A 26,201-nucleotide genomic window follows, 5' to 3' on the forward strand; every position below is an offset into this window, starting at 1 on the left:
TGTGGTTAAGTTAAAAAAAATATACCCTCTGGGATCGCATGTCTGCTACGAGGGATGGAAATAGTGGGGGTGAGTCAACACCAAGAGACAAACACGATGCCAATTGACTCTCGTCGGTTCATTCTTCTTCCTCCTTGTGACCGGCCATGCAATCATATCCAATTAGAACTTTCAAGGTATCCACAACGACGTCTTCCTTTCAGGTAAAATATTAATAAATTTACGTGAGAGGGTTTTATGGCATATTATAATAATAAGGTAAACATTCAAATGCATCAACAAGGAAATGTGTTTAAATTTATAACATTTTAATTTTAAAAAAGCGGCTTCGTATGTTACTAAAAAAATACAGAACAAAACTCTTGATTATTTAACAGTTCATTATTTAAATTATTATGCTTACTATGCTATTATTATTATTATTATTATTATTAATTTTTAAGGGCGTTTTAACGGCTAAGGTTATTATTATTATTATTATTAATTTTTAAGGGCGTTTTAACGGCTAAGGTCATTTCACGCCCTAACATCCAAACCTTCTATCTTAGGTTAGCTATATCTCTTCTGAGTGCTATAAAGCTCTGACTCCAAACATTCACTCGTAATCTTATTTATCCTATTGCCATCCAAGCTTTAATTTTTCTGGTTAAAATTCTTAATTCGGAAGGCCAAATGCATACAAAATTCCCATTTTAAATTGCATAAAATTTAATAAATTTATAAAATTTATTTCTGTTATTCGGATTATTGGATTAATTATGATTTGAAAATAATTCAATAATTTTTTTAACACTTACCTTTTCCCCCAGATTTTCAGCATAAAAAATCCATTAAAAAAATGCCCGTCAAAAATTTCACAATCCCTATAAAACTTTATATATATATAAAGTTTTATAGGGATTGTGAAATTTTTGATGGGGATTTTTTTAATGGATTTTTTATGCTAAAAATCTGGGGGAAAAGGTAAGTGTTAAATTTTTTTTTTAACCTCAAACCAAGTTTCGTATATATTTATAAAGGACCTTGACCCCCCCCCCCCACAGGGTTGTACTCCCCGAAGTGCTGAACCGAGGGTCTATACTTCAGGAGAGTTCACCTACCCTGTTATGCTGCTGGTAATATTATTTGTTCAGCGAGAGGCATAGTGATTAATCATATCATTATGCATAATTAATCACTGTTTACCAATAAAGAAGCAATGTTTTTCTTCGTTCATTTCAATGTTTCTTTCAGTCAGTTTTTACCTTTTATTACCCCGGGTAGGATTTTTCTGTTTCTTTAATTTTTCAATTTTGTTTGTGGCATAATAAGTCATTTAAGTGGCGTTAGTCAATCAGAATAATCGTTAATCGTTTCAAGAACCGTTAAAAAGTACTGGAAGACACTGGAGGCGACCAAATGGCGTCCATAATCACCAATCCCAGGACGACCGCTTCATTAAAATGCAAAGCCGAAGCCCAATTCAACATTCAACAATTAAAAATGGCTGAAAGCGTCGAATCTTATATCAAGAAGGTCCTTGAAAGGTATCCTTACAATAAAACACCCTAGAGACTAAGATTTGCAAAAAACTATAGAGGAATAGAAAAACAGATTTATTCACAACCCTTATCAGGCCAGATGACGGCGAAAGAGTCTGAAGATGTTGATAATGATGATGGAAATCTATAATGTGGGGGTTTTCGTGTTTCCCAAGCACTGCAGCCTTGTGGATTATTGTACTTTCCCTAGTTGCTTAGGTCAGTCCAATTGATTCGATCTTTCTCTTAAGGTAATAACTTAGGTAACTTTAACTTTGGTATAAGTAATCTTGGCGGTTGCGTGCATTCTAAGATGATATGAATGGCTTCCCTATGCTCATTGCATAACGTACAAATGGGGTCATTATTTAATGATATTACGTTGATGTTTTCTCAGATACCAATGGCCATTTAACAGACCTATCACTCCTCTTAATTTAGTTCCTCTGAAAACAGTAACAATCAGTTGACCAGTTTTAATGAAGGTTTTTTTAGGATATCGTGTCTAGCACCTTAGATATCATCAACTTTTCTTTTTGAGTGTTTTGGATCCGTTCTGAATTGAAGAACGACAGTCATGTGGAAGCAGGACATTTGAAGGTGGGGGCTGAGTTGGTACTAATTCAAGGGGATGTCTTGAATGCCTTTAGATATGTGGAGATGATCCTACATGTAAGTCTTTCTACTTTTCTTAGGTTCTTATTCATTGCTTATGCATGATAATGCTAAGCCACATAAAACATCATGTAATTCTGAACACCTATCCAAGCTTCTTGAGTGGTGCATCCTACCCTAACTCTAACGAAAACGCTTGGGACCATCCTAAAAGAAAGGTTCAGCCACGGGATCAACCTACTACTATTAAAACGCTAAAGATAAGTGCATTAGAAAGTGGCATACCCAAAACAAAAAAGTTTTATGATTGTCACTTATTCACGTATTGTTAAAATTTTTACAAGGGTATTTTGACCATGAAGTTATAAGTACCCTCGGGGTTTTTTAAGGCGATTTTTAAGTATGTTCGAATTCAAGAATTAACCTGTGTCGCCGTGTCTTCGCCTTAACCGTTTTGGCTTTCGATGCCCCTTAAATGACATTTTAAGAAAGAAAGAAAAATAATATTTTATTTATAGATTATTTTATACTTCTGAGCTTTTATTATTTACGTCAAACCAGAAGTTCTCGTAAAATGCAGATATTTTAGTGTGTTGCGATTTTTATAATTTTTGACATTTTTTGTAGCAGCGTAGTAAATCTTGCACTTTTTACTTTTTCTCACATTATTCCAAAGTGATCTCGATCTAGCAGAATAAGCATCTTTTTTTCCTAAAAATTGCAACAAAATATGTATATATGTTTTAGTTGGTCTTATTAACCCAAGTAATTATTTTAATTGATTTATTATTTTTCTGTTCAACTAACTTTGCATAAAACATAATAAATCAAATTACATAAACAAACGTTTTTCTAAATAACCGCCAGTTTCGGTTAAGATATATAACTTTTTCAAATCAATAATGTTGGTTATTTATTTGAACTAAACACACCGATTTATTTTTTATGCAATATATTTCAATTGCTAATGCATTTCGGGCCACGTCCCTGGTCCCTCTTCAGAGCTATAAATAAACACTTCTGTTTTTCCAAATCAGTAAGAAATCTTTTTTATGTATAAACCTTGCTATTTAGCTAAACTGAACTCACAGCTTAGCAAGATTACAAAGGTTACAAAAAAACTTCAGAAAAACATTTTCTGAGAGACTCTCAACACGACACGCAAGAATGGCACAATTACACAGAAGACAAACACTTTGAGCCCTGAAGATGATCTCAATAAAGATCGAAACGTTGGCACGATAAAGAAAATGTTTTTCTGAAACCTGCATCTCACGATTTCTGAATAATTATCGATTAACGGTCACTAATCACCACACGTTACAAAAAAACAATTTTTGAATTTTTTATCTTCACATCCTTTTAAACAAAAGATCAATGTTTTAAGTAAATATATTAGACGTATGTTGGTGTTGAGGATTTTTGTTAGTATAAAAAAAGTAAAAAATTTATTCTATAAAAATAATTACCTTAAAAACCAATAAATCGAGATATAAAATATGAAAAGAATAAATTTTGTAATAACTGCTGTAGAGATAGGTGTGAAAAACAACAAATAAAAATTATATTGGCTTTGTATTCATTGTTGGTTTAATGAAAAAAAAACTGAAAGTAATAATAATATTTGTAAGGAATCTGTTTTTATAACTATATAAATAAAAAAGTAAGTACTGTCATTCCAAAAATTAGAGGCAAAATAAATTTAATTGAACAAAGTAAACTTATTTACTCAGTAAAGTGTGTTCAAAACAGTACAATTTCTTAAAACACAGATTAAAACAACACAAATCATACATAAATATGCATAAATCAGCAACAAACTACAGGATTAGCTCAATATATTTTTGAAACAAAATCCTTATAAAAAAAAATAAATGGAAAAAAATTATTACAAATTATACACATTAACTGAACTGAAAACAATATTAATGTACAGACACACAGAAAATGAATTACTAATATAAAAATATTTTCAATATTTATAAAACTAGCCTAGATAGTAAGTGGAATATGATTTAAAGTAAGCATACATAATGTTGTTTTATTTATTAATTATTTTTACTTATTTATATTCTAATTTTTAAAATTATAGATCTTATTTTTATTATTTACTGTTTTTGCATATTATAATATTGTTGCCTATTTATCGTTTTTATTTATAGTAACTCTACACACATATTTATGGCATTTATTTTATATATCTAACTGTGATAAAAAGTTTTCATGGCTGTAAATTTTTGACATGATAAAATTTTTTTTTACCAAATATTTGTATAGTTCACGTCACATTGATATATAATGATAAGTAATTGAGACTTCCAAAATCAAAAAGTTTTTGTAACCTTTGTAATCTTGCTAACCTGTCAGTAAAAGTTAACTAAATAGCGAGGTATATACACAAAAAATATTTCTTACTGTTTTTGATAAAAAAAATTAATAAAATATAATATTGTAATTCTGAAAAGCGACCAGGCCCGAAATGCATTAGCAACTGAAATATATTTCATAAAAAATAAATTGGTATGTTTAGTTTAAATAAATAACCATCATTATTGATTTAAAATATTGTTACCATCAAATTAAGTCAAAATTATTTTTAAAAAAAACTTTTTTTTAAATCGTACCACTTGAAAAATTAGATATATGGCAAATGAATAGATTTCGATCTAGATTGGTTTCTTGTCGCTGTCAGTAGAAAATATTTGAACATGGCACACCTTCGTGAATGAAGTTAATTACCAACGCCTCCCATCACAAAATTTAATTGAAACATCATTAATTATTGGTTTGAAAACTCGTAATAAATTAAATATAAATAACACTGTGATTGACTCGTTACAAGTATGTATTAACAAAGCAAAGATATACTCAAAAATGATAAAAGATACAGGAGAAGAGGCTAAAATAGTAAGAAATTGCAAAGAGTTTAGTGTGGTGGGATGTGTGATAAAAAGTGATCATAGTGTTTCGATTGAGAATTTTACCAACAACCGACCGACAAATATCAAGTGGTCATCGCCGGCCCTAAACAACAAGTATATAATTTTTTAATTAGTATTTAATCACTATATTTTTATTTAATGACAGTTTCGTTTGTTTTTGGTCTCGGGTGCATTTGAATAATAGAATAGAAGAGAAAAGTTGATTAGCCTCGCGTGGATGGACATACCTACCACTTACTTTAATAAAGGAACCTTTTATGCGTTAAAAATGCATTTAAATGAATGATTACGAAATTTTCTTTTTACTGGATATAAGTTTCAATTGACAAAGATTTTGTACAAATAAACCAAAACCGAACAAAAGAGAATAAAATTCACAGATCAATTCTATATTTTGCAAGCCTGTTTAAATTCAAAAGTATCTCAAAACAATGTTGTTTACTTCATTTTTTGTCATGCGGTACGGGCTTTGAAGAGTAAGATTTTTTTGTCCCTCACGTACAAAAAAAATGCAATACATGCAAAAATATTTAAATACTCCTCCAGACCTTACCAAAAAGAAGACAACCCTTGTGTCTCGGATCTGATTCGCTCATCTCGCCTATAGTTTCCTCCTTGAAAGAACCATTAAACCTACTTGTCCAATCTGTATATCTCCTACAACACTATTTCCCACCTCAGAATCGACCACTTAATCCCCGACTACCTCCACTCCATAAAAACAATAATTCACGACTATACATAAATATTATTACTTCTTAACAGCCAACTAATAAAGAAAATGTAATTTTATACCCCCTCTATTCTTCGTGCTTTTGGGTTCGTCGGGATCAGAGGCTGTTGGTCAATCTTGGGCTGGATTGAGACCCCGGATCAATGAGCTTCGAAGTGCTTATGAAGACTACACACCGCACCTTCCTGGATAAAGCGCGCCTGGTAAAAGTGACCTGGCTGCCGCCGACAATTTATAAACTTCAGGCTTACCAATAAGGTCGCTGCCTATTAAATAAAAAATTTAAAAAACGAAACACTGTTTTTGATTGACGTAGGACAAACTTTGGTCAATTGTTTCCTATCTCAGCTAATGGCTTTTCTGGAAGATTTTTTGTTTTTATAATGAAGTAAAGTATTCTTCATAGGATTATGGTGTCATGGTCTATATTGCACAAGAATAGCTTTCCTAGGTTCATAGTTTTTTTTAAGATATTGCCTGGCAGTTGCAGAGGACGTCTTCTGTTGTTTCTGTCTCATCTAGACTTAGTCCACATTGTTCTTTTTTCACATTTTTAATAAGAACCAATATGCGTAGAGTAAAAATAATTTTTTTAAAATGAAAAAGTATTAAATTTAAGAGACACATCGACGCTGATTTTCAATTCATTTGCAATATATATGCATTATTCATTGTAATATTTTTTATTGTTTTATAACAAAATCGTTTCAACTTTTAGGGTGCTCCTTCCGCACATTCGAGAAATAAGCATGGCAAACTTAAATCAGTGTGTCAGTATATTAAAAAATACTGTGATGAGACTTCCCTTCACGGGTTTAAATACCTGTCCGAATCTGATCGACCATTTTACGAAAGGTAAGCTAAGGTTTTTTTTTTATTTTAAGCCTATTTACATTTGTTAACCTTTTTTATGGTATAAACTGTTTATTCGCCCTCGACTAGACGAACGGAACGCATATTATGAATAAAATTTCGATAACTTTGGAAAATGGCAAAATGGGGCAAAATCCAGATTTGGGTTTTTGTCTTTTTCTAATTTTATGAATTTTACATGTATTAACCAGTCTTAAATTATTATTGTAAGGGTAAAGATTGAACTTGTATCAATCAAAATAAACAGGAAAGAAATCTTTCTGGCTAAGAAGGAGTTGTGATAATAATAAGCTAATGAAAATTATTTATTTTTAATAACAATTTTTTACATTGAACTGTCTAATTATTTTCATTCTTATAAGATAATGTAAATACAATGAAAGCAAAAGAGAAAGACATGAGAAGAAACAAAGCAGAGATGTACTCAAGAATGATAAAATATATTTTAAAAAAGCGTAGATACAGGAGAAGAGGCTAAAATGGTAAGAAATTGCAAAGAGTTTAGTGTGGTGGAACATATGATAAAAAGTGATCATAGTGTTTCGATTGAGAATTTTACCATCGTACAAAAAGAAAAGCAAACTACAAGAGAAAAGACTCCACTGTTTTCGATATTTCCCACAATGGATTTTAAAAAGATAGTTACTTTAAGTAGTGCTAAAGCGATTAGTGGGCATCAGAACAGCATAACCTGTGATTTATACTGCATCCTTTGGATTGTATTTGGGTAACCGAATGTAAGTGTAATTGAGTGCAATTGTTAATGAAAATCAAAAATTAAGGTACCTGGAGAAAAGAGGGGAAAACTGTAAAATACGAAATTTGAAAATTATATCCTTTGCTCATATCACATTAATATGGAGCTACATAAGATTAGAAGTACTACACTAAAGAAGATAGTAAATAAATTCCGAAAATGTGTTCGTGTATGATACAATTAAGTCCACAATAAACGGCGTTAAGGTATACTAAAACCTTAAGACTACCCGGTAAGGGAAAATGGTATACCAGTCTTATGATCTTACCAATTTTATAATTCGAATTTATGGTTTTATTCAAAACTGCACTTCTGTGAATATTGATTTTTCTTACGAGCATTCCTTAAAAATATAGATCGAATTAGAAGGACAAGGGTGGTCAAACACACATCAAGAAGACTGAACTGTCCCTGGCTAATTAATGTTAACAATCCTTACATTTAAAAAAATTATATATGCCGAATAAAAACGTAAATTTAACATTATATGAAGCATGCTTTATTATATTTTTGTTATAAAGAAAAAATGTGACGTGATTGATGAGAGAAATAAATTTAGTCCGAGAGAATAAGCACATCGGCGTCATACATTTCTACGAACTTGACCCCAAGGGGTTCGATAATGGTCATGCCGTCATAGACTTTTTTTAACTCAAGCCTATTCTACTGAAATACATCATATTCAACAGTTGAACAATGTAATATTTTTTGTTACTATAATTATTACAGAACTGGTTGTAGACGATGCAATTTTAATCACAAGACAGTTAACTGCGTTTTATCTATTATTATTTTTTCTATTACGTATCCTCTGCATATCTGAGTAATGACGTCGGAGAATCACTGACTTTCAAATTTACGTATTTAAAATGAATTTAAAAAAATGACAATATTCAAAAAAATTGCCCGTATAGGATTTATACTTTTATAGTATTTAATTACCAAAACGCCTACTGTTTATTTTTTATAAACATAAAAATTTAACTAAAAAAACAAACAAATATCCTCCACTGAAAGCAAGAGAAAGATGGATGTAAAAAACAACATGACATTAAGCCTAAACGTGCTAGCACAAATTTAATGTGACTTTTGTGCAAAATGCCCTCAAATAAAAAACAGGGCATTCGTATTTTGTTGTTTATTTCAAACTATGTGTATTTTTATGGTTATATTTTATTTGTTATATTGTTATTAATTACTGCATACTTATATTAATGTAGCCCAAATTAAACGAGATCAGAAATTAATGGGTTTTAATCAAAATTATTAGTTTAAATGAAACTTCACCAAAACATCGGAAAATCATTTAGTTATACATTCAAATTTATTGACAATTTACTACCCCTTAAAGATATTCGACGATTGACGAAAAAGGAAAACGATGTCTAAACCAACACTTTACCATGTCCCATAAGATTCACACGGCGCTCGGACATACTAAACCTGCAACACAGTCAGGTTCGACAAAACTGTATCGCAATTATTTAAGGCGCGAACGACGAGTCGACATTAAAATCACTGTAAATTAATTTCATGGGTATGTAAAAATTTTAAATTATCACATATTGTCCCGGTTTTTCGAAACTTTCCTCATTTTATGAATTTTGATTTTAAAAATTCCTTCTGTCGTTATTTCTCCCATTTTGTTTGTGTAATTTCGCATTAACTTATCCACTGACTGGCAGATTTTGAGGACAGTCTGCCATGAAGATATTTGAGAAAATATAAATACATCAAGATTTGCTGACGATAAAAAAGCAGGATATGAATCTGTTAGTAAATAACTTTAATTTGGCATTTTCCGTGTTGAAGTGTCCGAAAAATTTCAAGGCTTATCTTTTCTCCCTTTCCTCTTTTGAATAGAAATTCTGGAAGAAAAATAATAAAAACTATAACGAACTGAAGTCTGTGTACCTATCCAACAACTTTAAAGCAAATTGGATATTTTGTTTTGCCAAAAGGGATGTTTTGTTAAATTTATTGACGTCAATATTTTGTTCAAAATGAACCTTCTTCTAAGTTATTTGTGTTCCCGCATAATTATTTCCTTGAGCTTCTTCTTTATCTATTAAGGTTGCAAAATATTTGACAATATGTGCTCATTTTAATTTAAACCCAATTAATCCAGATCAAAAATACATGTTTTTTAATAAAAATTATTTAATTATAATAATTTCAAAGAAAATTCACTAAAACATTTAGTGATAGATTAAAATTCAACTTACAATTTATTACCTAGTTTTTCTTAATAACACGTATCCTCTGCCCCCAAGGTTGGCCTTGGTATCTCAGGCATCGAGTAAATAAACGATCGGATTTCTTCTAGTGAAACAGAATCTCATAGCGGTTACATTTACGTACACCTTCACTAGTTTAAAAACTAAATTGAAAAAAAAGGTTAGTTTGGACAAAACCATTTCATTATTGCAATTATGGGATAATTGTTATCCGTTTACGAAAACGGCGCTCGGACATATTAAACTTGCAACACAGTCAGGTTCGGCCAAACTGTATCTCAATTATTTTACGAATTGTAATCAGAAAATTTATATTAAAATCATTGTAAATCATTTTGAATGGTATGTAAAAATTATTAATTATGACATATTATCCAGGTTTTTGAAACTTTTCTCATTTTATGAATTTTGATTTTAAAAATTCTTCCGGTTGTTATTTCTCCCGGTTTGAGTGTGTGTGTGTAATTTTGCATTAAATTATGAAATGCCAGCAGACGACAGTCTGCCAAGATATTCGTATAAATAGAAATACATCAAGGTTTGCTGACGATAAAAAGCAGGATTAGAATCTGGTAGTGGATTACTTTAATTCGGCCTTTCCGTGTCTGAAAAATCTTAAGACTTTCCTATTCTTTTTTCCCCTTTTGACGAGAAACTCTGGAATTAAAAGAATAAAAACGATAACCATCTGTCGTCTGTGTGTTTCCAATAACTTTAAATCAAATTGGATATTTTATTTTGCCCAAAGTGATGATTTGTTAAATTTATTGTGATTGACGACAGTACCTAGTTCAAAATGAACCTTCTTCTGGGTATTTTACGTTCTAGCATAATTAATTTCTTGAGCTTTTTTTTATTTTCTGTGTTTGAAAAATATTCGTCAATATGTACTTATTTTAATTTAAACCAAAATAAACAAAATCAAAAATTCGAGAGTTTTAGTAAAAATTATTTAATTATGATGATTTGAAAGAAAATTCACCAAAACACCGGAAAATCATTTAGTGATAGATCTAAAGTCAACTTACAATTTATTACTAGGTTTGCTCTTAATAACACTTTTAGTAATAAATTGTATTCACAATTCTTTTGCTTGTGTAAATATCCATTATACCTTAGTGTATTCAAAGATCCATGCTGTGTGATAATCAATTCGGTAGGGGCACAGACTTTGAAAGGGCTGTGATTGAAGAAGGGCACATGAATCAAACCGTTCTTCACGTCTTCCTCACACACGTCCCGGTCATCCGATTGCCACAAACCGAACCGGCACTGTGAAAAGAACAGCTATTGTTCTGATTTGCGAATAGTCGCATTTCGATGCCTTTCCTTATGCGGGACGTTTAGAGACTAGGCTATTCTCACGAAGCCTTCTGTACTTTTGTACAGCTCACCCTTGCGGACGGTTTGAAATGGATTATCAAGGAAGACGTTGAATGAAGATTTTGTGGTGTGGTAAGAGCAATAAAACTATCGTCTGTAGCTATCGCACACCGGACCACTACCGAGTCTCTACGATGGAGACTTCCGGTGGCCCTAAACCGCTGTAGACCATCGCCGATAAAAAAGCGAGGCACACCCAGAAATTGGGTTATGTAACGGACACTAGAGTTGGGCAAAGCATTGCCCGGGCAAAATCTTCTCGACTTAAAACCATAGGGGTTTTAAGAAAAATAATAATTCATTTTTTAAATAATTAAAAATTAATTAAAGTAAATTTCTTGTTTGCTCCTAAAAGGATGAAATTGAACTGATTTTCTCTATTTTTAATCGAAAGAATGTAAACTAATTAATAACACACCTACAGGTAAACAACAAGTCATTAATGTTACGTTTACGTTTTAAGTCAACTATTTACACTAACTATTTAAGTTAACTATATTTACACCAAGTTATTATAAAAAATAAACAAATAAATAGTGTTTATAAAAAACTATCTAATTATATTATTTTAGTATAAATTAGTAAATTTAAAAGCAAGTCAATTGGTAAAAAAAGTTATATACCATAGTAAAAACAAAACATCACGGCGCTGAGAACTGCTAAACCTGTAAGACCGGACAAGCGTGCAAAATGGTAGATCAGCGCCTATGATGAAGTCTAAAGACTAATAAAACTCAAACATAAAGATTAATATAAATATATTATATTGTTGTAATACAAACAAGAAATAAATTCCTGATTTTGTCACATTGTTGTGTCACATTAATCACCATCGAGAATTGGCATACCATTTGATGAGGACATTTGACGCTTACAAATATTAATAAGAACCACTTTTTACAAAAACTGGACAAATATAATTTTCAAATTCAAAACCATTGCTCTCTCAATCACACGTACACAAGGGCATTTTAATTTCCTTCGCACGTATTGCCGTAATTGTACGTTTCGAAAAATTGACCGTAAAGTACAATTTCCCAACTGTTAAAAGCCAATAACTTCTTATTGTTTCGACCTGTGTATTTGAAGTAAACCCGAAATATTAACTCTTTAGATGATAGGATATTGGCACTCGTCTGACCTAATTAGTGAGAATAAGCAGACCAAACTTTGGACATGCATTGTTCTGATAAATTTAATTTTGTTCTCTCTTTCTCTCTCACTCTCTCTCTTTCTCTCTCTCTCTCAGATTTTAAGTATGGGATCTTTTTTTTCAGGGTCTACTGGATTATCGCCATCTTCACGGCTTTCCTGATCGTCGGATACGTGATTAAAGATCAGGTCGAACATTTTTTAAAAAGTCCCGTCCTAATCTCCTTCGAGTCAAAGCAGACCCCAGTTGAAAAAATCCCTTTTCCGGCAGTCACGCTTTGCCCGGACATGCAGCTCAGAACTAGTATGTTGAACCTTTCCGAGGCCATTAACAACAACAATATGACACAAAAAGAGTAAGAAATTTTTTATATTTTCCTTCTAATAACATTTAAAAATAAAAAAGCCGAAGTGAATGCGACTCATATTTGTATTGTCGAAATTCACGTCCACCGACATTACCCTTAATTCATCGTGACCTAATCGATTAGGGATAATGTTGTCGTCCAGGAAAATGTCCGATTATCGTATTTGATCTGATTAGCTTTACGATGGAAGGTTTTGACATTTTTCTTTCTTTTTGTATCGCCCCCTTTAAAAATTCGGCTTGAATAAAATTCAACTGATTTAATCGCGTTCCGTTTCCTATGAACAGAATTTTTGCTCTTAACGCACCGATTCATCAAAGGGTTAAACAAGTTACATTGTACACATACACATCTTTCTGATGTGAAATAATGTACTGAACGGAGAGATGATTTAAAAAATTTATTTAAAATTTTTAAATCTTAGACACCGTAATGAGTAAAATGATAGGCAACTTAACTCATAGACTACAATTTACCCAAAACATGCACAAACAAAAAAAAATCTAAAAATGTGTTTTTTACACAACCTTCAGATGTGGATCAATAAAATAATTTCCTACATTTTTAGGAATGATTGTTAAAATAAACAAACTTCTTTAAACTACGCCCTATTAATACCTCCTGTAGATTTACATCCCAGGTTATAAGTTCCTCCAGTTCTTTCCCGGGCATGAAATGTTATTAGTAAACCAAATGACTGTTTTTTTCCAAACTTTTTGCCATTGGTTTATCATTTTTTGACCAATTTAAAATCTTTACATTGTTTTCAGCGTACAAAATCCTTTAAAATAGCATGTCAGGATATAGAGGGTTGTATTTAAAATTTTGAAGTTGAACTGGGCCTGATGTACCCTGTGCATGTATTTCTTTAAAAAAAATTGGAAACTAGACTCAAAAAATATTAAAGACTTTTTTTTTTGACAGTGTCATTGGTTCAAGGGAGAGTGAGCCGGGCCATCTAAAAAGGACACCTTGTATACAAATATGTGTGTAAATATATTTAATTCTTTCAATTAATTATGCTTGTCATGTAAGGTCTTGGTTGAGTTGAAAAAGCGAGTGTCATGGGTGGGATTCGAACCCACGACCTTCGGCTCAATAAAGCGCTGCTTTAACCATTTAAACTATCGTGGCAAGTGCTTAGAGCAGCGGTTATTGAGCCAAAGGTCATGGGCTCGAATCCCTCTCTTGACACTAGCTTTTTCACCTCAACCAAGACCTTACATAAAGAGCATAATTAATTGAAAGAATTAATCTAGTCAATTAGACCACTAAACATACTGGATTAATTTATTTTACATTCAAACGAATTTTATGTGTAGTTTAATCAATTTGATGTATGGTTTGCTATTTTTTGTAATTCTTGAGGATAGCTCTCCATTCCTTTTATTAACCGCTTTGGTTCCCCAATTGTATAAATTAATTATTTATTACATAGGCTAAAAGAAGTCTTCATTGAAAAAAAGGGAACTGTTAACATGTTTTATTTAATGTTTTACATATTATGTAGGATATATAAATGATATATTTCAAATATTAGTTGCTTCCAGTTGTTTTTGGATCTGTCGGAAGCACGGACACTCCGGAACTTCTCTATTATGTATCATATAAAAACTTATGGACTGATTGATAGAATCTTAACACAGATGGTAAATAAAAGGTGTATATGATCATGTGTTTTATTTAGCTGACATATTTCCAGTTTTTCGTTTCGATTCATCGCTAGATATCATCACTGTTCCTAGCTATTAACAAACTGTAAATTCTTGTGATACTGCGAAAGAAGAAGGAAATAGTTTCTCGCCGAATACTCCGTAGCAGACAGATTGGTGATGAACAACTCGTTTACTATCCGGCGTAGCCAAATAATATAAAACAGAATTGTCAAAATTGCCTCAAAGTTTACCATATCTTTAATGGCTGCTTTACCCAGACGGATCATAAAAGAGACGCAGCGCCTTTTGGAAGAGCCGGTTCCGGGGATCCAAGTGCAGCCGGACGAATTCAACGGACGTTACTTCCACGTGGCGATCGCCGGCCCGGCTGACTCGCCGTTCGAAGGGGGCTCGTTCAAACTGGAGCTGTTCCTCCCTGAAGAGTACCCCATGTCGGCTCCGAAAGTGAGGTTCGTCACAAAGATCTTCCACCCCAATATAGACAAACTTGGCAGGATATGCCTGGACATCCTAAAGGACAAGTGGAGCCCGGCGTTGCAGATCCGCACGGTCCTCTTATCCATCCAGGCGTTGCTCAGTGCGCCCAACCCCGATGACCCTCTCGCCAACGACGTCGCGGAACTCTGGAAGGTCAACGAAGCACAGGCGCTCATCACTGCCAGAGAATGGACTATCAAATTCGCCCTCGGGCACAATTGACGCCCTCGTCCCTTTCCACCCAACGTCGCACCGCTTTTACTCAAACGTGTGATCTAATAGGATATACAAATTAAAAATATGTTTTTTTAAAATATGTTTTCTTTTTGGAAATATGTAATTCATAAACTACTAGGTCTAAATAAACGATTTTAGATATTTAAACATTAGTGACAAAGAAATAGCTGAAGTGTCATAAAATGCTTTTGATTCTGTTATAAAATAAACAATTATCAACTATTTTCATAGTTTGTTTATTTTTTTTATAAAAAATAAAAAGCTTTTCAGGGTTTTTAATTGTTAATAAACTTTTATCCTTAAAAAATTCTATACCTAGACAAAAATACACTGACAGGCACAAAATTCCATCCAATTGGTTTTTTTTCTCTATAACAGAAAATTCTGCCTTTAATTTGTCTTTTTGTATTTATCAATTGTTTGTGCTAACTTTTAAATTGGGAATATAAATTAGAGGTAAATACACTTAATCCTTAATCCAAAACAAGGGTAAAGAAGATTTCATTGTTCCTCAGCTGAAAGTTATGCGCCTGGAGCTGCAGAACTTTCTCGATCAACTCCTAGAAAGGAGATTTGTTCAAAAATCAGTTTCAAAATAGAAAAATTACTGTTTTAGACGGAATCCGTTTTTCAAAATTTATAATAATCTTTTATAATTGATGTGATAATCTGCTATCACGTTGGAAATTGTTATACACTGACAGGCACAAAATTTCACCCAATTGACTCTTTTTTTTCATTTTCTCGATAAAATAAATAATTCTGCCCTTAACTTGTCTCATTGTTTTCATCGATTGTTTATGCTCATTTTTAAATTGGGAATATCAAGAATAAAGGATGTTTCAATGTTTACTTTTTAAAGAATTTAAAATGTTTAGGAGGAAATTTACGATGAGGTCTGCAAATTCTTTAGGCGTATGAGCGTCAAATCCTCAAATCCCATTTGCAGATCCATAGGTGCATATCCAACAAATGCAAATTGGAAACATAAGAGGATCAAACACAATGTACCTGGCTTATAAATTTGTCATAGTTATCAAATTCATAGTTATACGAATATTTAATTATGTATTTAATTATTTATTTATTCACTTCTCATCTACATTTTTTATATGCACTTATTTAATTTATATACAGACTTCATCCCTCTGCTTGTGGTTTTTTTTAACATAAATTTTTTCCCACAAACTGTTATGGAATTTTGTATATAAAAATGATTAGTGTAAATAGTAGGAAGCCATAGTGAAATGTCACTTTCCCTATATTCTAAAATTATTGTATATATTGTTGTGCACATGTACAAATAAAAATTATTCTATTCTATTCTAAAATGTTTATTCAGTCTCATTTGAATTCTGAAGCAATAAAATGTTTAGTTTTCATCTTTGTTTTCTTAATTACAATTTTTAAACGAAAAATTCACTTAGTGCTGAGGATGTTGCGCGTGGTGTGGCACTTATTGATGATTGATGTTCCATCAGGTAGGCGGGTATTGCCATCGGAGTTCCCTACGAAACACTGCGAAACGCCATTAGACGTTTTCCAGAAACTAGGTGCTTCCATAGAAGGCCGGTTCTGGACGCCCTAGGAAAATAGAACCACAGGATGACCGTTTTTTGACTTTGAGAATCTTCAAAATGGCACCTTACTGTTGTTCAAGCGATTCATGAGCTCAAGGATATTCAAGGTGTCCAAATATCTGAACGCACTGCGCGAAGAAGATTAAATCAATACGGACTGATGGATTTTGGTAAGAGGACCAGAATTGATCAAAACACACCGAGTTGCATGGCTCGCATTTGCTCGAGAACAAAGCCATTGGTCTTTGAACGACCTGTCTGCTGTACCTTTTACTGATGAGTTTAGATTTGCTCTACGATCTCCAGATGGGCGGGAAAGAGTGTAGAGAAGGCGAAATAAAAGTTACGAAGCTTGTAATTTTTCCCAGAGCCGACCTTTTCAACGTAGCTCAGTGATGGTGTGGGCGGGAATTTCAATGGAGAGTCCTACAGCTCTTAGCTCACCTTCAGTTTTTCTGTTCTTCAGCTCTTAGCTCCTACAGCTCTTAACTGCTACAGCACTTCAATTTACAGGTTGTTAATAGTTATGTGAACGAAATAGCGAACTGTTCAACTTTGTGGCTTCGCGCTGGCACATTTACCCATGGAATTAGCTGTGAGCTGATTCATTTCACCGAGTGGGCGGTTTTGATAAAATCCTTAAAAAGACCGGTTTTTCCCATCTCTTCCTTAATATACGCAGCGATACTCGAACGATTGTTCCATTTATTCCATTCTTGTGTTGTTTGCTTTTATTGTTTTAGGCTAGAGAAATTTTACTTTGCATTGAAAATATGCAACATCATTTCTTCCAAAGTAGTCAACATTTCTTTTACAAGAGAACTCGTCCACGATATGATCGATGTGAGAATTTGTAATGTTTAGACAAATATTGCCAAATCTAAAAATCCATTAATGTAATTCGATTTCTTACAGTCGATAAACGGAAACGAAAGCTGCGAGAGCATGGTACACTCGATGGAATGGGAGAAAAACATGTACGACAATCCGTGCGACTACCTCCAGCCTACAATCACATCCTACGGCGCTTGTTTCACATTCAACATGCTCCCTCTCGACCAGATCCTCCGCCGGACGGAAGAGTAAATAACCATATTTTGAGAGGATGATTATTTGACACGAATCCAACATTTCTTGCAGAAACTGGTCATCGGAGAGATATTTTGGCAAAGAGCCGATCTGGACCCCAGATGAGGGTTTTTTGAAGAAGAAAAGCACCGGCTACAATTTCTCTTCTCCTTGGGCGATCAAGCGGTCCACCTTGCCCATAGGCGTCGCGCTTTTCTTCCTGAAGCTCTCTTCGACCGGCTTCGACGAAACGTGCGGCTTCGGTGGATACGGATTTTTCGTAAGTAAATTTAATTAATATACGCTGATAAATTCAGTTTAAATTCACATCATCGCCCGAAAAAAATCATAAGCTTTTAATCCCAACTTTGAGTTTGACTATACTAAGCACAATTGTAATTTACTATTTTCTAATTGTAGTAGAACAGATTACTTTATAAAGGTATTATATAATTGTACTTTATACATAACGCCCAATATTATGAAAATACCATTATATAAAGGTAGTAATTATTAGTTAAAAGTAGTTAAAGGAAAAGATCCCCGGTTCGAATCCAAACGATGTAATTATAAATGGGCTGTTTTTATGTTGTTTTTTTCACTCCGGCACTCACGGGGCTGTTATGATCTCTGCTATTGCCCTCGTTAAAATAATTATAATAATAATGGTTTTTTATTATTTTTATTTTTATAAAAACGTTATTTATTAACTTTCCGTAGGCTTTTTTTAATGATTTAATAAGTTTGTCGGGATTTTTACTGTTGAACAAGGACAACCACAACATATTCTTTTAACGCCACATTATTCTTTTATTTTCACATTCATAAAATTTCTTTCATACGCCATATATTATTTATTCATAATACTATTGTCAAATTAACCTTTTTAAGTTAATTTGCAGATCGTGACATGCGGTCATTTGTGATGTAGGTTTAGAAAAACATTTTCTTTATTGTGCCAACGTTTCGAGCTTTATTTAGATCATCTTCAGGGCTCAAAGTGTGTGTTTTCTGTGTAGTTGTGTCACGGTTGTGCGTCGCATACACACAACACTCTCGACATGACACAATAAAAATAATATATAATTAACAATACAAAATAATCATTAATTAACGGTCACTAAATACTACACCTTTCTAAGATTCAAATTAACCATTTTTACTTTAAATTAACCATTTTTAACTTCAAATTAATCCTGTTTTATTTCAAATTGATGTATATTATAATTTAATTAAATTCACTAATTTCGTGGTTCGCTTGACCAATTAAATTCACTAATTATAATTATAATTTAAATTGATTTATAATTTTTATTTAAAGTGTATTGACATGAAAATTAGTGTCACGAGCTGGACTCGAACCCACGAACTTCAGCTCAATTTGGGCTATCGTGACTTCGGTCCCCTCGGAATACCAACTCATTTTCTTACAACTTTTTCGAATTTCCCTCTTTGTGGTAAATTTATAAATTTTATTTAAATCATAAACTTTGGTTAAATAGGAAAAAAGGATTAATATATTAGTTTGTTTTGTTTTTTCAGACAAACATCTGTTGTTTTGATATATATTTCTTTTTGAAAATAGTTTATGCTTTTTGCTGAAACATCAAACTCTACAATTTCACTGTTATTCTGGCATTTTCAAGTTCATGTAGTTGTCCAAAGAAAGGGTAAAAACTGACCACTTTCAGTACCTTTCTCTCAAAATTTATTAGCCTATTACAATCACTCTTTTATTATTTGATTTTTCTTATTATAATGTGAATTTTTAAATAGTATCTTTTACTAATAATAAATCGTTAATTTTTGATAATAACCTTAATTTGAGATAAAATTGTATACCCATTTTTTATTAATAAAAAAATATATCTTCGCTTTTGAATTTTTTTTCAATATTGTTTGCTAGGATTGTTTGATAATTATTTCTCTACAAAAAGGGAAAAAATCGTTTTAATATGATTCAGAATTTGGAGAAAAATGTAACGACAGCTGAAAAGATACATGTAAGACAAACGATTTTTTTTTTAATTTTCCCCTTTGCCGAATAATTTACTCCATAAAACCGTCCATTCTTCTGAAATTAAAGAGTTAATAGACGATTTTTTATACTGAAAATCGTCATCGGTAGTCTTTGACACATAATTATGAAAGCCTTCACAGCGTAAGAGACTTCGAGTTGCAAGTTCGTCGAGGCAAGCCACACCAGAACAGTTGATTTACCACTTTCAAAAAATTATTTGAAGCACTTCTAAAATTCATAATACCATCATACCAATGTCATTCTGTGCCAAAAAGGTATTATTTTAATATAAAAGGATATTGGTTATAAGCTACACCCTTTAATTGGTTATGCTTTTCTGTTTGTACATACTCTTGTGATCTGGTGTCTATAAACAATATTCATACAAATTATAATTAGAAACATACTTTTCTTACTTGTTTGTTTGTGAATTTTTATGTGTAATTGATTGATATAGATGGAATCAAAAGGAATTTCATAAATATAATTAAAATAGCATGTCAAGCCTGACGCAACGAAACGTTTTGTCATGACCCAATTAATATGACAAAGGACAATATTTTATTAAACTGGCCCTTTTCTTTTATTCATATTGAAGGATGATTATGTTTTATAAATTTATAAGAAGTTAATCAATAATACTGAAACCAAATGTTTACTTGTTCAAAATTGGGCAAGAAAAACTAGCTGTTTTTTCTTTCTGACCTACCCAGAAAATTTCGCATCGACAAAGTTTGTTTATACTTTTTTCTAACCCTCGACGCTTATTTTTAGAAATCGTATCGTAAAGTTTCTGCAAGGGTCGAAAGGCGCAATTATTGCATAGGATCGATGATCCAGTTAATCCCACGGGTTTGCTTCATGATCACGGGAGGGTCGAACAATAAGACATTATTGCCTATTAAACCTGACGAAAACAATTATTTAAAAATAGCAAGTAATTGAATTAATAAAAAATGAAAAATTGTCTTCATAAAACATAATCTAATCGCAATAAAAAAAATTAACAAAAAGCTTCATATATCTTTTTTTAATTACCTAATTGTGGTTAATTAGTCTGATCGTCTAGAAGTACTGTAGGGTCAATAAACATTATGATTTATGAAGATTATAAAAGAATTTTACAATCCATTATGAAAATAGTCAAATTAAACGAATCTTTTGTTTGCCTTATGCAAGAGGGAATAAAGTATATTCTTTTTATTTAAAAGATAAATATATTAATTTGTAGCAATAAAGAAAGTCCGATGTGACAATATTTTTATAAAAAATGTCAAATTACTGTCAAAAATTTATTGTTTTTTTTTTTTGTATATTTAAATGAAATCATCTTTGAGGCAAATCGACCGTAGTGTTTTAGAGAGTTTTAAAACCATGGTTGACCAAATAATTTCTAATCTTGATGAAATTGCCAGAATTTTTTTTTAAATTCGAATAGGGATACGTCCACAACCCTGCAGAGTTGCCAGGCCAGGCGCACCCCACGATATACGCCGAAGCGAACCGTACCCTGCTAGTCCAACTCCAACCCAAGATGTACACCATCAACCATAGACTGAGAAGGTGGAACGCCAAGGAGAGAGGTTGCTACTTCGACACTGAACGCTACTTGATGCTCTTCAACATCTACACGCAGAGGAACTGCGAGCTGGAGTGCGAGGCCAATTTCTCAATCGCCCACTGCAATTGTATGGCATTCTACCATCCGTGTGAGTTGAAAAGAGAGCTTTTCTACAATTTCATTTCAAATACAAAAACTCAAAATATTCGTTTGAAGAGTTTGTTTTTCTATCAGCATCATTATTGTTTTGAGTTTGCTAATTGTCCAGTCTGATTGCTTCAACATGTGCGTTAAATGTTACAGTAAAGAAGCATAATTAATTTTCAAGCTTTGCCACCCAAAATCCTATCCATGCCTCCAACATTCAAGAACACCTTGAGCTTATCAGACTGGTGCAAAAAGTGGAGGATAAAATTAAATGAAGAAAAGTGTTCACATTGGAAAAACACTTCCACTGTACATAAACAGCAAAGTTACCGATTTTCATTCAAGTCAATTACTTATGGCAATACCTAAACCCCAGACTGACATGGAACAAGTCTTCAGAGAGGACAACTTAACAGAATAATTGAACAACTACGAAGACTTAACTAGGAAGACTTTTAAGGAAATCCATCTTGACCACTGGGGTCGCAATGTCATGTAACATGAGGTCCTTTAGCGTGCGCACCTAGGCCAGGCCTTATCACACGTTTAATTCTCAAGTTAGGAGCGACTCACCACCGCGCACGGAAAATCTGCTTCTTCCGTGAGGTTTGGTGTAGAAGCCCGCAAATCCACAGACAAATCGACAGACATGCTGACTTCTCCCGCTTGCCCCTTCCGAGAAGGTGGGTTAACGTTGTGCACTTAACCAGTCTGCCAGTTGTGCCAAGTCTCCCACGCACTCCCTATATACAGGCGACAACTCTATCTACCGGGGTGGAGGGGCTCTGCTAGCGTCGAAACTCCGGCCGCGGTTTCGATTTTAGTGGAATCTCTAACCACCCCCTAGAGGAGACCATGCCTACGGTAAAGGCAGTCCAGACCCCCACCACCGACAAGCATCCGCCCCCGTCCACCATTCCTTACGCATTCGTAGTCATAGCTCCTCGCTGGCTATACGCTCTCGGCAATCCGATCCTTCCGATTTCCACAAGGTCAGGAGGTGATTTGGAGGTCATACACAAGTACTATGGTCCACAGCCACGAATGAAACACAGCCTGTTCTCTAGGTACCCGCTAGGGGTCTCACTACTAAGCCACTGCGAGTCCTTACCACGCAACTGAGCTTGAACCTGGAACGAAAATACGCTGCCCCGCAGTTCAGATGGTTATGCACCCTCCGCCGTCCGTATATACATAAAAATATATATTTAGACAAGAACTGGTACCATAACTCTCGTGTGCCTCTGATGCAGCACCCGCCGTCCGAGGTCAGCTCGCAAGCCACCAACTCCTATCAACACTAAACTATACAAATTATACGACCACTTTGGACATACGGAATGGAACTGGGGGGTTCTACTTAACCATCAAATATCCAGCACATCCAATCGTTCCAACCAAAAGTCCACAGAAATCGTCAAAGCACCTTCTACGTCACTAACCTCACTTCCACAACGACCTCAACGTTCCTTTTGTCAACGAACTGAACCTGAATGAACTTCCAAAAGTTTCACACCAACCTCTCGATCCATCCTAACCCTCTCTACACATTCCCATCTCGAAAACCAGACATGTTTTCTTACTCGAAATGGCCTCGAAATCTCCTTGTCCTCTCACTGAGTGCCAGCATTGACTAGTTTCTCATGGCATTTGTCCTCCGGGTGCAGCACTGGCATTAGATACAGTGTTGTGACCGTGTGAAAAAAAGTTTTGTGAACACATTTGTAACACGTCCTAATATGTATAGTGCACAAATAAAATAATTTAAAAAATTCTGTACAGGTATGACAAACAAAATATATTCACCATTCATTTGGTCAATTGATTGTTTAATATTTAATTTTTTTACGGTTTCAGACGTTGAAAATATTTCAATTTGCGGCCCTACAAGTTATCAGTGTCATCAAAGCAATAAAGGTACCAACTTTTTACTTATTTTTTTTATTCATTTTTTCACACAAAACTCAGTGAAAATGCAGTGTATCACTTTAATATATTAAAAAAATCAGTCCAATTTGAAAACAAATATACAACATTTTCATGTAAAACTCAAAAATCTCTCTCATTCACAAATAATGGTCTTAATCTTTTAAATATTACAAAGATTTTATTAAGAAAATGTTTATCACCATTAAACAAGGATCACATGTTGATTAAGTAAAAACTTATGGTAATCTTTGCCTGGAATGTACAACATAAGAATTGTTTAACATTTTATACGACATTGCATTTGAAGATAAAGCTAAGGTCTGTGATTGTCTGCCGTCTTGCTCCGAACTACAATACGACATAGTGACACTCTCAATAAATAGGAACTGGCCTGACAAACGCTTGCAGTACAAAAAAGACAACGAGTAAGAAATTTGACACCGTGTAATTAAGAAATTAAGAACTAAGTCTCACTCTCTGATTTTACAGCCCCAACATGAGCCACACGATGATCAAAGTGCAGTACGAGAGCAGGTACGTCCAAGGTATCACGAGGGATGTCATGTTCGGCCTGTCCGATTTCGTCGGTAAAACGCCCAGACACAAAGACACTTAAGGGATATTCGGTATATGAAATTTTATTTTCAGCCAACGTCGGAGGTCTTCTGGGGCTTTTTCTCGGCTTCAGCATCCTGAGCCTCGTCGAGGTGATTTACTTCCTCACTGTGAGGATCTGCACGAAATTGTGGAGGGACCACGTGGACAGAGGAAGAGAACGACAAGGGAACTGGAACGATTTAGTCTTGTAAACGAACCGACAAACCCTCTCGTAAAAAACACTGTCAAAACAAACAAAAATCTTCAAATGTATATTTTTTAAAACGAATCAAAATTACACTTTCGATCTTATGTCGTTTTGAATAAAATTTATTATTGCAGTAAAACGAGAATAGCTAAATGATACATGTCAATTATAACTGTCACTATTAGTTAGAATTTAATTAATTTAATTGAACTTTTTGTTTTATATTATCAACAAAATCATTACAGTCAGTTAATGATTCCTCAATATTCTGTAAATTTAAAATAAATCCCATTTCCAATCTGATCTCATTGGAAAACGAAAAATTGTGTGTTTATTCCATTAAACTTGAGCCAAATTAATGGAAACTCCTTGACAAAGAGTCATTCATGTCGACTTTAGGCAGGTGTCCTTTAAAGAGAGAATTTATTTTACCTGATAACACCTAGCAGTATGTGTATGTATATGTAAAGATAATATGCGAGGTGTAAATGTACATTTTCAATGGCTACGATCTTTTAAAATTTTCTATCCTAGCGTTTTAGTAAGTTTTAATTTATTTGTGTTTACGTCTCCCAAACATGTCGTAAGAATGAATCATCAATTTGATTTCCGTCCTCATCATTCGTCGATTCAGCAGTGTTTCAAGGTGTCTGACAGTCTTTAGATCAGAGAGTACTGCTTGCATTCTTAGACATGTCCCAAACTTTTGACAGGGACTGGTAGCAGACAGTTCTCTTCAAACTAAACTACCTACTCCTTATTTCAAAATCTAACGATCTCTGTTTCAGAGGGGGATGTCGCGGGCGAGTTTTCGGAAGTCAGACCGATCAAGGCCGGTGTCCCGCACGGGATCATTCTTAGTCCCATCCTATATACCATTTATACTACCGACCTGCATCCCACCTTCCTTAATACCTACGCGGACGATACTGTAATTTTAGTCTTGACTCCAATCCTACCCAAGCCACCTCCAATATCCAGGAGCGTCTTGAGCTCATTGAAAAGGAAATCCTCACATAAGACTCAAAAACAAAACAAAAAACTAACACTGTACAAAACGTTACTTGGATATACAGAGCACAGCTCATGATCTGATGATCTACATGATCACCAAGTAATCTAACGTTCAATAAATCCAAGCATTACAATCAAAAGTCCTAAGAAGACCTCCAAACTCCTTACAATGTCTCCAAATTCATTTAACCTTTCCTTCGTCAAAAAATTGATCCTTTCCCTTTCCAGAAATTTCATTCCAACGTTTCAACCCATCTTAATTCTACTACTCAAGCTATCTCCACTACTTCCCATCTTAAGAACCTTCCACGGCTCCCCAAACGACGATGGCCCCGACACCTCAACCTTTAATATAATATACTGTTGGAGGAGGGGGGATTTTTGATGTTATCGTGGCATATCAGGCACAAAATTGACCAGAAAGCCCTAATTCCATGCATTTAAACGATTAACGCTTTTAAAATAAAAGGTAGGAAATGTAGCAATACGTAAACTAACAAGAAAAATATTGAAGCACATACAAACAAGATTAATTCCAAAAACGACTTTTTAGAGGATCAGGTACATAGAAATGTACATTAAAACTGTAAGAGCCATCTTTAAAAAAAAAAAATTTGGTATATAGATGACATACACATAGGGTTTTTGGCTACTCGTGTTACAAATTATGCCAGTAAATTCTACATTTAAAATAGAACCAAAATGTCCTAAGTAAATGTGGTCCGAATCTCAACAGTTTCGGAGTTAATTCAATCTTTATGATTTTTTAAGATTTTACGACCTCGCTTCAAATAAACAATGATAATCCAAAACTAAAAGGTTTTGGACAAATCTGTTGATACTATTGAAAATTAAGTTAAATTTCCAATGAGATGTGATTAATACTAAACTTGTAAATATTGGTGAAATAAACGTTTTAGTAGTGAGAACTGAAAAAACAAATGTTTTTCAAAGTTGAAAAACTTACTATGGTGATTCTTAAGTACTGTTTCCAAACCTAGAGACCAGCCAATTTCAGAAAACGTACTCCATTTAATATCCTTTTTAGTGGTGTAACTGCTTTTTTAATTACTTTTTCAAAAATGAAGAAATTGATGAAGAAAAGAA

General features: G+C 33.4%; 2 protein-coding genes across 2 annotated transcripts; both read left to right on the forward strand.

The window, feature by feature from the left end:
• The first annotated feature begins 123 nt into the window (after positions 1–123).
• Positions 124–24,359, forward strand: LOC106663409 (pickpocket protein 28). Its single transcript, XM_024230276.1, has 11 exons — positions 124–203; positions 6,529–6,665; positions 12,338–12,568; positions 17,294–17,393; positions 17,466–17,632; positions 17,691–17,898; positions 21,077–21,347; positions 23,204–23,263; positions 23,583–23,700; positions 23,765–23,862; positions 23,924–24,359. Exons 1-11 carry the CDS (start codon positions 147–149, stop codon positions 24,082–24,084), a joined length of 1,608 nt encoding a protein of 535 aa, XP_024086044.1. The 5' UTR covers positions 124–146; the 3' UTR covers positions 24,085–24,359.
• LOC106663537 (ubiquitin-conjugating enzyme E2 N-like) lies at positions 14,104–15,145 on the forward strand. The gene has a single exon (XM_014388434.2). The coding sequence runs from the start codon at positions 14,497–14,499 to the stop codon at positions 14,953–14,955; it is 459 nt and encodes a 152-aa protein (XP_014243920.1). The 5' UTR covers positions 14,104–14,496; the 3' UTR covers positions 14,956–15,145.
• Positions 24,360–26,201: the final 1,842 nt, after the last annotated feature.

The sequence above is a fragment of the Cimex lectularius genome, unplaced genomic scaffold, assembly GCF_000648675.2.
Source record: "Cimex lectularius strain Harlan isolate CLEC.00 unplaced genomic scaffold, Clec_2.1 scaffold2, whole genome shotgun sequence".
NCBI classification, from domain to species: Eukaryota; Metazoa; Arthropoda; class Insecta; order Hemiptera; family Cimicidae; genus Cimex; species Cimex lectularius.

What these genes read in the sequence shown, in the direction of transcription:
- LOC106663409 (XM_024230276.1), top strand. Translation starts at nt 147, where the DNA reads ATGCAATCATATCCAATTAGAACTTTCAAGGTATCCACAACGACGTCT. An exon ending in CAACGACGTCTTCCTTTCAG is followed by an intron (nt 204 to 6,528) that starts GTAAAATATTAA and finishes TTCAACTTTTAG; the next exon opens with GGTGCTCCTTCCGCACATTC. An exon ending in CGGCCTGTCCGATTTCGTCG is followed by an intron (nt 23,863 to 23,923) that starts GTAAAACGCCCA and finishes TTTTATTTTCAG; the next exon opens with CCAACGTCGGAGGTCTTCTG.
- LOC106663537 (XM_014388434.2), top strand. Translation starts at nt 14,497, where the DNA reads ATGGCTGCTTTACCCAGACGGATCATAAAAGAGACGCAGCGCCTTTTG.